Below are 13,903 nucleotides of genomic sequence, written 5' to 3'. Positions count from 1 at the left end.
GGTTCATTAGATAATTGGGGTAGGTGTCCAATTGACAGTAGGCTGTAGAGAGCTTATTGGTCGCTAGTGCTATTGTTTCTTGTGTGATCTGGGCGAAATTTGTCCAAGTTCGGTCGGCTGGGTATTCTTCTGAGCGTGGGTCTAGCTCATTAAGGAAGGTATCAAAGTTGGTGTAGACCTTTGACACATGTTTGCGTAGATCGACAATTTTGCCTTTGAAGTAGTTAGCAAGTTCATCTGCTGTTGGGATTCCTGATTTTGTTGAGGACACTGGTTTTGTGTTTAGTAATTTATCCAGTAGCTTGAATAACTTTTTATGTCTTTGTAGTCAGAACCTAGTTGTTCATTATAGTAGTTCCGTTTGGATTTTTTAAATTTCATATTTGCATTTTCTATGTGATTCTTTCCAAGCATTTAGATTTTGATAGTTTTTATTTTTTCTCCAGGCTTGTTCGAGTTGTCTGGTTCTAGATTTTAATTGTTTCACATTTTTGTTGAATCATGGGGTCCTGTTTGGTTTGTGAGTGGTTTGTGTTCGTAAAGGAGCTAATTCATTTAGAACGGTGATACATCTCGATTCCCAATCAGCAAGATAGTTGATGGAATCAGATGGATAGACCAATTGTTGTCGTAAATTGATTGCCAAAATGCAGTTGTGTCCACTTTACCTCTGGTTTGGTAAGATTTGTTTTCATCAGCTTTGAGATGCCCATTCTTCAGCCAATGTAGGGTCTGATTTAATTTGAAGTGTCTGACCATGGAATTTAAGAAATAAAAGTGGCATTTCAGTCCTTGAAAAATAGTCTTGTTGTTTATGAGGATGTTAATGATAATCTTGAAGTTAATTAAGATAGACTTTGCAAGAAATAAACCGACTTTAGTTTGAGGATGAACTGGAAGGTCAAGTGTGGTTCATAGGGTTTTCCACAAAGGACTCTTAGATAATTGGCTTCAGCTGCTAACTTGCTCTGAATAAAGTAGCCCAAACTCTCTTCAAGCCAGCAACAAAATAGAGATGTGCTCATTGGAAAGGAAAGAATTGAAAATCACATTTACGTCTTTGTCTTATTATTCCACTTGTTGCCAAGATATTACTGAAAAGGAGACTGGAAAAATAAACTAGTGTCCCTGGGCTGGCCCAGTGACAGTGCTGTGTATTTCCATATGGAAGGTGAGTTTGATTCATAGAGCTGGAAATGCTGGGAAGCCACTTCTCAGTCATTATACAATAGTGACATCTAGTGGTCAGAGTTAGGGCCCACTTTTTTCAGAGTTCTGAAGAAAGATCTTGTGTGTATGTTCCTCAGCCAAGGACCACTGCTACATTGACTGGTCTTAGTGAGTTTAGAGAATAATTTAAAAAAAAGGGAAAACCCCATTTGGTTCTAAAGGCTTATGGAATCATCGGGTTTTCAACCAGCACAGAAACAGTACTGCTCACCCTGATATCCAGGTTCAAACAGGAAATTTCAATTGGCAACAAAATATTTCTTCTGCAGTTTGACTTATCCAATGCATTTGACATGGTAGACCATAATATTCTCACCAAATTACTAGACAAACTAGGCATTGGCGGAAACATCATCAAGTGGATAAAAAGATTTATCACCACCAGATCATATCAGGTCAAATCAACATTATCAATATCACCTACATGGTCATCAAAATGCAGAGTCCCCCAAGGCTCACCTATATCCTCGATCCTCTTCAACCTTATGATGATTCCTCTGGCCAAATCCCTATCCAAATCCGGCCTTAACCCCTTCATCTACGCTGATGACGTCACAATATTCATCCCTTTCCAATCCAACCTTACAGAAATCTCGGAGAAAATAATCACTGCCATGAACATCCTAGCATCCTGGGCCAACGCTTTCAAGATGAAAATGAACAAAGAAAAAAACTCAATGCCTAATCCTTTCATCCCAACACGCCACTCAGCTCCCAACCACACTGATCACCCCCGACGTTACAATCCCAATATCTGACAATCTAAAAATCCTAGGAGTAACATTAGACAACCACCTAACCTTGGAAACTCATGCAAAAGCCACGATGAAGAAGATGTTCAACATGATGTGGGTACTGAAAAGAGTAAAACCATTCCTCCCACAAAAAACTTTCCGCAATCTAGTACAATCCACAGTGCTCACCCATGCTGACTACTGCAACAGCATCTTCATCGGTTGCAAAGCCCAAATCACAAAAAAAACTCCAAACTGCACAAAACACAGCAGCCAGACTCATTTTTGGCAAATCACGATTTGAAAGTGCAACACCACTATGTGAAAAACTTCACTGGCTCCCTATCAAGGAACGCATGAACTTCAAAGCCCACACAATGATCCACAAGATCATCCATGGCGAATCTCCAAGCTACATGGCCGACTTGATCGATCTACCAACCAGGAATGCATCCAAATCTTCTTATATCTCAATCTTCATCTTCCCAATTGCAAAGGCCTCAAATACAAAACCTACTACGCATCCAACTTCTCCGCTATAGGCAGCAAACTCTGGAACGAAATACCTCGACACATCTGAACAACCAATGAACATCTACCCTTCCGAAAGCTGCTGAAAACTTACCTCTTCAAACAAGCCTACCCAAACAACCCAACTTAATTCTCGAACCTAATCCACACCACTAGCACTACCCATACTCCAATCCTCTCCCCCACGTCTCTTCCTATTGTTCCACTCTCTATAACTGGGTTATCTCTGTGAGTCTTTGTACCATACTTTGTATTATCTCTGTGATACTTTGTACCATACCTAGTAAGCCGCACTGAACCTGCTATCGAGCGGGAAAGAACGGGGTATAAATGCTATAAATAAATAAATAACAGAGAAAATTTCTGATTGAACCGGAAACCCAAGGAGCAGGAGGAAACTGACAGCCAGAATATCCCATGTTGTCTTTAATTGTAAGAGATTGAGCCAGCTTTCCTTTGTTGCTGACCACTTAACAGGGCTTCATTTCCTAGTGCCCTACCATAGCTATTCTATAGCTTTCTCTGCTGTAGTTTTCAGCTTACCTTAATACTGAAATAAAAAAAATGGCAACCTCAATATTTTCCAGTCAAAGCTCATAAGAATATAAACATTGCCATACTGGGACAGACCGAAGGTCCATCAAGCCCAATATCCAACAGTGCTAATCCAGGTCACAAGTACCTGGCAAGAGCCCAGAACAGTAAAATGCACTTTGTGCAGCTTATCCTAAAAATAAGTAGTGGATTTAACCAAGTCCATCTTAATAATGGCTTGTAGACTTTCTTTTAGAAAATTATTCAAACCTGTTTTAAAATCCTGCTAAGTTAACTGCTTTTACCACAGTCTCTGACAATGAATTCCATAGTTTAATTGCACATTGAGTGAAGAAATATTTTCTCTGATTTGTTTCAAATTTACCACTTAGTAGTTTTATTGTGTGTCCCCTAGTCCTAATATTTTTGGAAAGAGTAAAAAAGTGATTCACCTCTACCCATTCCACTCAGTATTTTATAGACCTCTGTCATATCACCCCTCAGCCGTCTCTTCTCCAAGCTGAAGAGCCTTAGCCATTTTAGACTTTCCTCATAGGGAAGTTGTCCCATCCCCTTCATCATTTTCATTGCCCTTTTCTGTACCTTTTCTAATTCCACTACTTTTTTGATATGCGGTGACCAGAATTGCACACAGTATTCAAGGTGCAATTGCACCCTGGAATGATCCTTTATAATAATCTCATTTTTGTTTTCCAATCCTTTCCTAATAATTCCTAACATTCTATTTGCTTTCTTAGCCACTGCTGCACACTGAACAGAATGTTTCGACGTATCAACGATAACACCTACATCCTTTTCCTGGGTGGTGACTTCTAATGTGGAATCTTGCTTCATGTACCTGTAATTTGAGTTCCTTTTTTTCACATGCCTCACTTTGCACTTACATTAAATGTCATCTGCCATTTGAATGCTCAGTCTTGTAAGATCATCTTGTGATTTTTCACAATCCCCTTGCATCTTAACAACTTTGAATAACTTTGTCATCACCAAATTTAATCACCTCATGAAGAGTGAAGTTCAAACATCCAAACAATAAACTGCACTTCACTCACTAAACTTGTCACACAATTTTTCAAATGGTCAAAGTAAGCAATTTCATCAAGACATTGGGGACAAACAGAAGGAAAAGCCCCAGAAGCTCAAATGGCACTCAGAACAATGCTCATAGCACATTCCGTCATAGGCATAAAAACCTTCTTCCCCCAAGGGAGGATAATTACATTAATTCAGAACTTTTAACTTTGGTGTTCAAAATAGCACTGTGCATGCCATATGGTGCTATTTTGAACACCAAAGTTAAAAGTTCTTTTTTTTATATATAAAATGTAAAGTTTGGAGCAGAAGGTTTTTATTCCTATGATTGAATGTGCTATGAGCACTGTTCTGAGTGCCGTCTGAGCTTCTGAGGCTTTTCCTTCTGTTTGTCCCCAATGTCTTGTTGAAATTGCTTGCTTTGACTATTTGAAAAAATTGTGTGACACGGTTTTAGTGAAGTGTAGTTTGTTTAAACCTCAATTTTTTGCCATCCTGTCAACTCATTCTTTTTTAAATGGCATGCCAGCTCTTTTATCGAGAACTGATATTTTCTGGGTGCTTATGTTCTCCTTTCTTTTGGAAAACGTTTTGTTTTGATTAAAAACCGCAGAGCTATATGCTGTTAAACGTGTATTTAAAGCTCAGCTATATAAATGTTTTATTTTAGTGAAGCAGAATTTGACAAGACTTTCAGATTTAATGCAAGCTCCAAGGGCCATCAGACATCACTCCAGAATTACTTAAAACTTTACTCTGTTTAGATTATTATGCATAACTCCTGAGACTCCTCTACCCCTCTAGATTTACCCACATGGCGTGAGCCTGACAGGTCTGCCAGACTTGTGCCCACCTTATCGTCACCTTTTCTGTCTTATCAACATTGTAGTTCTATCCTCTTCACCCTCCAGGTCATGTCTCATCCTCCCTCTATATAATTTTAGATTGTAAGCAGCCTAGACATTTCATTTGATGGGCGGGATAGTAAGTCCCAAATAGACTTAAAACTTGATCTGTATGTTGCCCCTTAAAATGTTACCTCTGTTGGTACACTTACTGGCTTCTCATGTTTAATTCTGTTGGGTCATGTGACTCCAGAGCGTGGGTTTCAAGGCATCTACTGTTCATTGAACTCAGAAGGCAAGCTAATTTGATCTTAAGGGCTTTTTTTGTCTCTAAGGAAACAGGATTTCCTTTGATCTTCAGCCCACACAACAGACTGGGTCTCCCACTCTAGCATCCCACAGCTGCAGGCTTTTGCTTGACATTCAATAGTGGCTGTGTTGATCTCTCTATTTTGCAAGACCCACACTGTGTATTTGCAAAGCTAAAATCTTACATTTTTTGAGGTTTTTTGTTTTTAATTCATTTGTTCTCTTTTTGTTTTGTTCTTAAAATATGCATGCAAGTGTCATATTTGATCTAGTATCTTGGGACACTTGAGCTTTAATCCAGGTTTATTGTTTGTTTACAATTATGCCTCCCTTGGACTCAAATCAAAATGGTTTACAATTCATTAAAATATGAAAAAAACTGAAAAGAACGCCATCATGAAGATAGGAAAGCACAATTCTTAAGGCATCAACATTTATTCTTCCCATGTTCCTATGTGGTTTCTTGGTGCTCTCCTCTACCAGCCCTACCTAAAATGATCAGTTTTCTTCCTCCATTTTTTCTTGGCCTCCTGTCGGTAGGGTTTGGGGAGATATGTTTAGTGTATTTGCTCAAGCTCACTGTTAATGCTAGTGTCTTACTAGTAAGAGATTTCTCCTAAAGAGGTGGTGTTTTAATGCTCAGTTGTAGACATTGGACATTGCTACTCCAAGTGTTGGACACATTTAAAGCCAGTGACTATTCCATCTCTGTCAGACTGGCAACTGTGATATGAAAATTGCTCATGCAGAAAGTAGAGGAGGGGAGGGATAGTGCAACCCTTGATAATACTCAGAAGTGTAGATATTAAAGGGGGGGGGTACAGCAAAGGGGGTGTTATTTGAAGTTCTCTGTTCATAGTGGTATCTGCTTTTTTGCCTTTCTGTTAGCTTCTTGCTGTAAAATAGTTTAATAAACATTTAAATGAAAAAGTGTACATATTATATTTTGGGTAATGAAGAGGCTCTGGAAGAAGGGGTTTAAGATTGGAAAGTATAGACTTGGGCACAATGTAAATGGATCAGGTGGTGGGCATATAGACAAACTCTTGGCAGAAACAGTGAATGTCAAAAGGATATCAGAATTTTTTCAAATAGAGTAAGGGATAGGCATGGAAGATTTATTTTATTTTTGTACAAGAAAACAAATAACAAAACCCAAGATCGTTGGGTCTGTTAGATTGGTACAGAAAATGAGTAAACGGGTCTTGGAGGTCTTTTATAGGCTATCAGTTTCCTTGTTTCTGTATTGATCTTGCTAGCAAGACCTGAGTCACAGATGACAGTAAGAGGTGTATCTTGAGAGGTGGACTGATCCCAAGACATTCTAGCTGCAGTTTATACACTTTACTCAGGGTCCTGGAGATAAGTGTTCTGAACAAAAGCTTTACTTTCTGGAGGTATGGTTTTAACTTAATCACATGTGTACATCTGTAGCAGCAGGAGATTCTGACAACAATAAATCATTTTTAAAACGCCATCTAAGGCATATTGCAAACTTTGGGGTCCTTTTACTAAGGTGCGCCGAAAAATGGCCTGCACTGGTGTAGAATAACAAAGAGAGGGAACCAAGTACAAAAAGACCAAACAAAAAGAAAGAGCACAAAGGGCCTTTAAAAAGGGGAAGGAACACAGTTTTTCATTAAAATAATCCTTTAATGGTGAACTTTGATTGAAGAAAGACCCGACACGGGCCGTGTTTCGGTGCTGCCGCACCTGCGTCAGGGGGTCTCCAAATAAATTGGCGGAACTCGCACAACAACAGCGTCAGTCGACTGCACCGAAACACGGCCCGTGTCGGGTCTTTCTTCAATCAAAGTTCACCATTAAAGGATTATTTTAATGAAAAACTGTGTTCCTTCCCCTTTTTAAAGGCCCTTTGTGCTCTTTCTTTCTGCACTGGTGTAGACGCATGTATTGGGCACAATCAGGTCCATTTTTCAGCGCACCTGCAAAAAAGGGCAATTTTTTTGTTTTAGCCGAAAATGGACGTGCGGCAAAATAAAATTGGCGCATGTCCATTTTGGGCCTGAGACCTTACCGCCACCCATTGACTTAGCGGTAAAGTCTCACACATTAACCGGACGGTAATCGTCAGCGCGTGTACAATACTGATTACCACCTGGTTAACACCGCGCACCAGGAATTTTCTGGGGCGCATAGTGGGCACGCATAGAAAATGAAATTACCATCCGGGCCACACGGTAGCCGGGCGGTAATTCAAAATGGACGTGCCTTACATGGCTTAGTAAAATGGCCCCTTTGCTATATCAGGATTGGAAGAGTTAGGTTTCTGTGAACAGAGGAAGAGAGAGTTGTCATAACACTTCTCCTCTAACAAGATCTCTTTTTTTTTTTTTTCTCCTTTCTATAGCCGCTTGTTCTCCAGCCTAACTGATGCCAAGTATCCGGACACCATTGCCATGACCTATGACCCTACCAATCAGTGGCTGTCGTGTGTGTACAATGATCACAGTCTTTATGTGTGGGATATCAAGGACCCTAAGAAAGTGGGCAAGGTGTACTCTGCCCTGTATCACTCCTCTTGTGTCTGGAGTATTGAGGTAAAACAAAAAAGTGTCTCCCTGACCACAAATCACACATTGTGTAAAAAGAAGAGCAGTGGAGGGTAGACCAAATATGTATCCAAACAGCAGGTTTATTCTCACATTAAAATAAATCAATCAAAAGACATAGTACTGCGTTTCAGTGCTAACCGCTTCTGCCTCAGGAGTCAGTGTCAATTATCTCTGTGTAAACAGCATAATTAATATAAATAAACATTTTGTATCATTGAATCATAATAAAATAATATTAAGAAGCAATAATTAAAAAGCATATATACTATATTATTGCACAAATAGAATATAAGGAACATATATAATATATTCCAAAGTATAAAAGTTGCACATATCTCTAAAAGTATATATAAAAATATATTTTTACATAATAAAAAATTATAAATAATAATATCAAAAGATATGACAACACGGCTGACCATAGAGTCACTAATAAATACAGATATACATGTGGCAACGTTGCAACGGGCTTGGAGATGGTGGAGGGGGGCATGGAGGAGCGAGCGCGGGGGTTAGTCCATTTATGCCGCTAGTGGGGAATTTGGCTTTTCCGGCAGGGATGAGAGTGTCGGTGTTCGATGGATGGCGAGAAAAAGGCTGCAGGTTTATAGGCCAATTTCGGAAAGAGGGAGAAGACGCATTTCCCACGTTTGAAACGGTAAAAACCAAACTGCAGATTGCTGGCTCCCAATTCTTCGCATATTTACAGGTGCGAGACTATGTGTTGAGTGAGGAACGCAGGAGTCGGCCGGTAGCTCGCTTTACACAATTGGATCATTTTTCCATGCAAACAATCCCATCTAGTAACAGACTAGCAGGGTGGCAACAAATGATCAGAGAACAAGGCGTCTCACATGTCACACTTAGCAGAAGCCTGGAGCAGGGATGTAGTGGAAGAGGTCACAGCGGACCGCCTGGCAGGAGTCTTTCAAAACCTGGGTAAGATAACACCGAATGCATCATTGCAAGATATACAGTACAGAATCCTTTACAGGGTACACATCACTAAGGCGAGGGGAAAGGTTTTGGGGATGTGGGAGGATGACACGTGTAACAAGTGCAAGAGGAGTGCGGGCACTTTTTTGCACTTTTTCATGGAATGCACCTCACTGCACGCATTGTGGACTGGAGCGTTGGGGTTGGTAGAGGAATTGCTGCAGCGCACAGTGGAGTGGAAATACTCAGTTCTCTTGATGGGCTGCGGGGAATCCCTTAGAGAACAGGGGTTGGGAGCTGCTCAGACCAAATTTGTGTTGCTGGCGATGGTCATCCTCAAGAGATGCGTGTTAAGAGGATGGGTAGATGAAGAACCCCCGGGTTTAGCAATGTGGAAGAATGACATGGTGGAAATGGCTAAATGGGTACTTATGACACTCAAATTTGCTGTCTCTCTGGTAGAGGAGTGTGGTAGCCGTGTTAGTCCACTCTTAAGGTTATCAATAGAAATCAAACAAAATAAAACATGGAAAAGAAAATAAGATGATACCTTTTTTATTGGACATAACTTAATACATTTCTTGATTAGCTTTCGAAGGTCGCCCTTCTTCCTCAGATCGGAAATAAGCAAATGTGCTAGCTGACAGTGTATATAAGGGAAAACATTCAAGCATTACTATGACAGTCTGACAGGGTGGGAGGATGGGGGTGGGTCGGAGGTATGCATGGGGACATCAAAGCATATCATTGATATTCTAACAGGATGGGTGTGGATAGGTGAGGGGAGGGTGATCAACAGAGACATACAGCTTTATGGTTTATAATGGGCTAGGAACCCCAGATCCTTGTTAAGTCCTTTCTGTTGGGTGTTAAAATATTCAATCATTCTGACTTCAAAGGTCTTACGTTCTTGTATGGTTTTAAAGTTACCTTTCAGGATTCTCACTGTGAAGTCACTGGTACAGTGTCCTGGTCCTGTAAAATGTTGACCAACAGGTGTGGGAACCCTACTGGCACCAGTATTGTTCATGTGATGTCTATGTAAATTGAATCTTGTCTTAAGCATCTGGCCTGTTTCTCCAATATAGCATCCTTCGTTACATTTTTTACACTGAATGATATATACCACATTGGAAGATGAGCAAGTGAAAGATCCCTTTATGTTGAATATCTTTCCTTTGCGGATGACTTTGGGGTCCTGTGAAATATTTTGGCATAGTTTGCAACTGGATAAATTACAGGGAAGTGTGCCCTTCTGTTCCTTTTCAGTCTGTGATGGAAGTTTACTTCTGATTAGCTTGTGTTTTAAGTTGGGTGGCTGTCGGAAGGCCAGTATTGGTGGGGATGGGAATATCTCTTTCAGTAATTCATCCTCCTGGAATATAGGTTGTAGATATCTTATGATTTTCCTCAGTTTTTCCAGCTCTGGATTGTATGTCACTACAAGGGGGATTCTGTCTGTGGATTTTTTCTCCTTGTACTGTAGCAGATTCTCCCTGGGTGTTTTGAGGGAGGAGGCAATATTCTTGGAGATTATTTTGGGGTTGTAGCCTTTCTGTTTGAAGGATGCAGTCAGGCTTTTAAGGTGTCTGTCCCCTGGGTCACCCTGTCAGACTGTCATAGTAATGCTTGAATGTTTTCACTTATATACACTGTCAGCTAGCACATTTGCTTATTTCCGATCTGAGGAAGAAGGGCGACCTTCGAAAGCTAATCAAGAAATGTATTAAGTTATGTCCCATAAAAAAGGTATCATCTTATTTTCTTTTCCATGTTTTATTTTGTTTGATTTCTATTGATAACCTGTCTCTCTGGGAAACCGTCAGTATCGAGACTTATGGGGAAGAACTCTTACCCTGCTGTCGTTGAAGCACCCTGCCCCTGGCAATTAGGGAATTACGTGCTGAACCGATAGTACCAAAAGGAGGAGGGAGGGAAAGGGAAGGGAGGGGGAGGCAGGAGGGTGGGGAAGGGGAGGAGAGGGGGCTTAGTATACAAAATGTCATGGAGATTGGAATGCTTAATGGTAAATGTGTAGTTTCACAGTTGGTTATTAACAGAGAGTGGTTTGCTATGTTAATGTTACACAGTGTTTGTGTTCCTGACTTCATGCATCAATAAAAACAGTTTTAAAAAAATAAATAAATACAGATATACATGATATGACATACCAGCCACTGATGACGTCTAATAAAGAATAAGTAAAAAAATGACAACAATAGATAAACTTATTCTCAAGGAGTAAAGTAGTTTGATTGTCTTAACATTTGTACTTATGCTTTATTATATGCTGTGTTATTGGTTTCTCAAACCCATTTATGTGTTGTCGCCAGTGGCTGACATGTCATATCATGTATATCTATATTTATTAGTTACCCTATAGTTGGCCATGTTGCCAGAGCCAGTGGTGGGAGGCAGGGATAGTGCTGGGCACACTTATACGGTCTGTGCCAGAGCTGGTGGTGGGAGGCGGGACTGGTAGTTGGGAGGCGGGGATAGTGCTGGGCAGACTTATAGGGTCTGTGCCAGAGCTGGTGGTTGGGAGGCGGGGTTGGTGGTTGGGAGGCGGGGATAGGGCTGGCCAGACTTATACGGTCTGTGCACTGAAGAGGACAGTACAAATAAAAAAGTAGCACATATGAATTTATCTTCTTGGGCAGACTGGATGGACCGTGCAGGTCTTCTTCTGCCGTCATCTACTATGTTTACTATATGTTTACTATCTTATTATCTTTTGATATCATTTTTTATTATGTAAAAATATATTTTTTAATATACTTTTTAGAGATACGTTCGACTTCTATACTTTGGAATATATTTTATATGTTCCTCATATTCTATTTGCGCAATACTATAGTATATATGTTTTTTTAATTGTTTCTTATTATTTTATTATGATTCAATGATAAAAATGTTTATGTTGTTAAATAATTGACATTGACTCCTGAGGCAGGCGCGGTTAGTGGCGAAACTCAGGACTGCATCGAGTCTTTTGAATATTTTTTATGTGAGAATAAACATTTGATCTACTCCCTACTTCTCTTCTTTTTACACATTGGAGTATTGAACTAACAAATTAAGTCTTAGTATTTTTATTGGAGTTCCAATATAAAATACAACAACAAAAATAAGAACTATTAATAGAAGCATGTGAAAACAGATATTACAGAGCTAGTAAAGCTAAATAAATGTGGGAGTATTGGGACTGTTCAAGATGGTGTAGAAGAAAAGACCATTTTTTCATAAAATTATTAGAAACTTTAGACCTCTTAGAAATATAAAATGGTGGAGGAGTGGCCTAGTGGTTAGGGTGGTGGACTTTGGTCCTGGGGAACTGAGTTTGATTCCCACTTCAGGCACAAGCAGCTCCTTGTGACTCTGGGCAAGTCACTTAACCCTCCATTGCCCCATGTAAGCCGCATTGAGCCTGCCATGAGTGGGAAAGCGCGAGGTACAAATGTAAAAAAAAAAAAAATAATAAATCCTTGTCATCAAGCAGATGCAGCCATTACAGATGGGTTGTGTCCATCAACCAGCAGAGGGAGATAGAGAGCACACTTTTTTCAGTGCCTCATACCAGCTTGCTCCACTGCCTCTCTTCAGTATTCTCTATCTCCCCTAGCAGAGTGGCTGCAGCTTCTTCGAGCTCCATCTAAATCTGCCTGGAGGTTGCTCCTGTGCTTTTGCCAGTCGTTAGCAGGGGTGTTGGAGGCTATAGCAGCTTCACTTTAAAGGCACATAGGTTCGCCCTTTCCCTGCCTTACTCATACTTCCGTGGATGTGGACACATTGCTTAGCTTTCCCTGTCCTTCCCCACCAACAGTGGATGCAGGCACATAGGTTCGCCCTTTCCCTGCCTTTTCCACTCACCTGAGCCTCCCGTTATAAAAAAAAAAAAGTTGCGTCGCGCTTTGGCACTTAGACGCTGGAACAGAGGTTTTTCCTTGCCTTTTTATGTGGGACCGGAGCTGTGATACTCGGTCCAGTGAGGTAAGAGTGTTTTCTGACTCCTCCGGGGTGGGCCCTTGATAGGGCGAGTGCTCCTTCGGATTCGGCTGCATCCAGGAGAAGAAGTTCTCGTTGCCCCGGATTGGCCCAGGAGGCCTTGGTATGCGGACCTCCGACAGATGCTCGTGTAGGATCCCCTTCAGTTACCTCTGGTTCCCAACCTGTTGTCACAGGGTCCGGTGACCATGGAGGACGCCGGCCGATTTGGTCTTATGGCCTGGCGATTGAGAGGGCGTAATTGAGAGGCAGAGGCTATTCCAATAAAGTAATTACCACTCTCCTGCAAGCCCGCAAGCGTTCCACTTCTGTGGCTTATGCCAGGATTTGGCGCCAGTTTGAAGTCTGGTGTGCTTCCAGAGACATCACACCCCTGCGGGCTCCTGTCTCGCCGATTCTGGACTTTTTGCAGGATGGTGTACAAAAAGGCTTGGCCTATAATTCCCTGCGGGTGCAAGTGGCAACATTGGCCTCCCTGCGTGGTAAGGTTGAAGGTGTGTCTTTAGCTGCTCATCCGGATGTGGCACGGTTTCTTAGAGGGGTGCTTCGGCTCCGTCCTCCCGTGCGTGCACCTTGACCAGCTTGGAACCTGGGGCTAGTGCTGAAGGCCCTTCAGGGTGCTCCCTTTGAACCGCTTCGGCGTGCTTCAGAGAAAGATTTGACACTGAAGGCTGTCTTGTTAGTGGCCATTACTTCGGCGAGACGGGTGTCAGAGCTCCAGGCGCTGTCCTGTAGAGACCCTTTTCTGCAGTTTTCAGAGTCCGGGGTCACGGTTCAGACCGTGTCTTCCTTCTTGCCTAAGGTGGTTTCAGCGTTTCACCTAAACCAACCTATTTTCTTGCCCTCCTTTGTCGAGGAGGAGTTTCCAGAATCTTTTGGGCAATTGCACCTGTTGGACGTGCGCAGGACTCTGCTGCAGTATCTGCGAGTTACTAACTCTTTCAGGACCTCTGATCATCTGTTTGTTTTGCTATCAGGTCCTCGCAGAGGGTCTCCAGCGTCTAAAGCCACTATTGCCCGCTGCCTTAAAGGCATCAGGCGGAGGCTGGCCGGAAAGCAAATAAGCTGAAAAGATAGATTCCTTATCTATCTTTTCAGCTTATTTGCTTGCCAGCCGGCCTCCGCCTGATGCCTTTAAGGCGCATTCCAC

The 13,903-nt window shown here is 41.5% G+C and overlaps 1 protein-coding gene across 2 annotated transcripts in view; it reads left to right on the top strand.

Moving 5' to 3' along the window:
• MAPKBP1 (mitogen-activated protein kinase binding protein 1) overlaps positions 1-13,903 on the top strand; it is a 386,986-nt gene that overhangs the window by 250,682 nt on the left and 122,401 nt on the right. For both annotated transcript variants that reach the window (XM_030215489.1, XM_030215488.1), the window contains exon 10: positions 7,608-7,797. In XM_030215489.1, the coding sequence (XP_030071349.1) occupies positions 7,608-7,797 (190 nt within the window). The remainder of the gene's footprint in view (positions 1-7,607; positions 7,798-13,903) is intronic.

Source organism: Microcaecilia unicolor, chromosome 9 (genome assembly GCF_901765095.1).
Source record: "Microcaecilia unicolor chromosome 9, aMicUni1.1, whole genome shotgun sequence".
NCBI classification, from domain to species: domain Eukaryota; kingdom Metazoa; phylum Chordata; class Amphibia; order Gymnophiona; family Siphonopidae; genus Microcaecilia; species Microcaecilia unicolor.
This window is presented reverse-complemented; position numbering and strand designations above follow the sequence as displayed.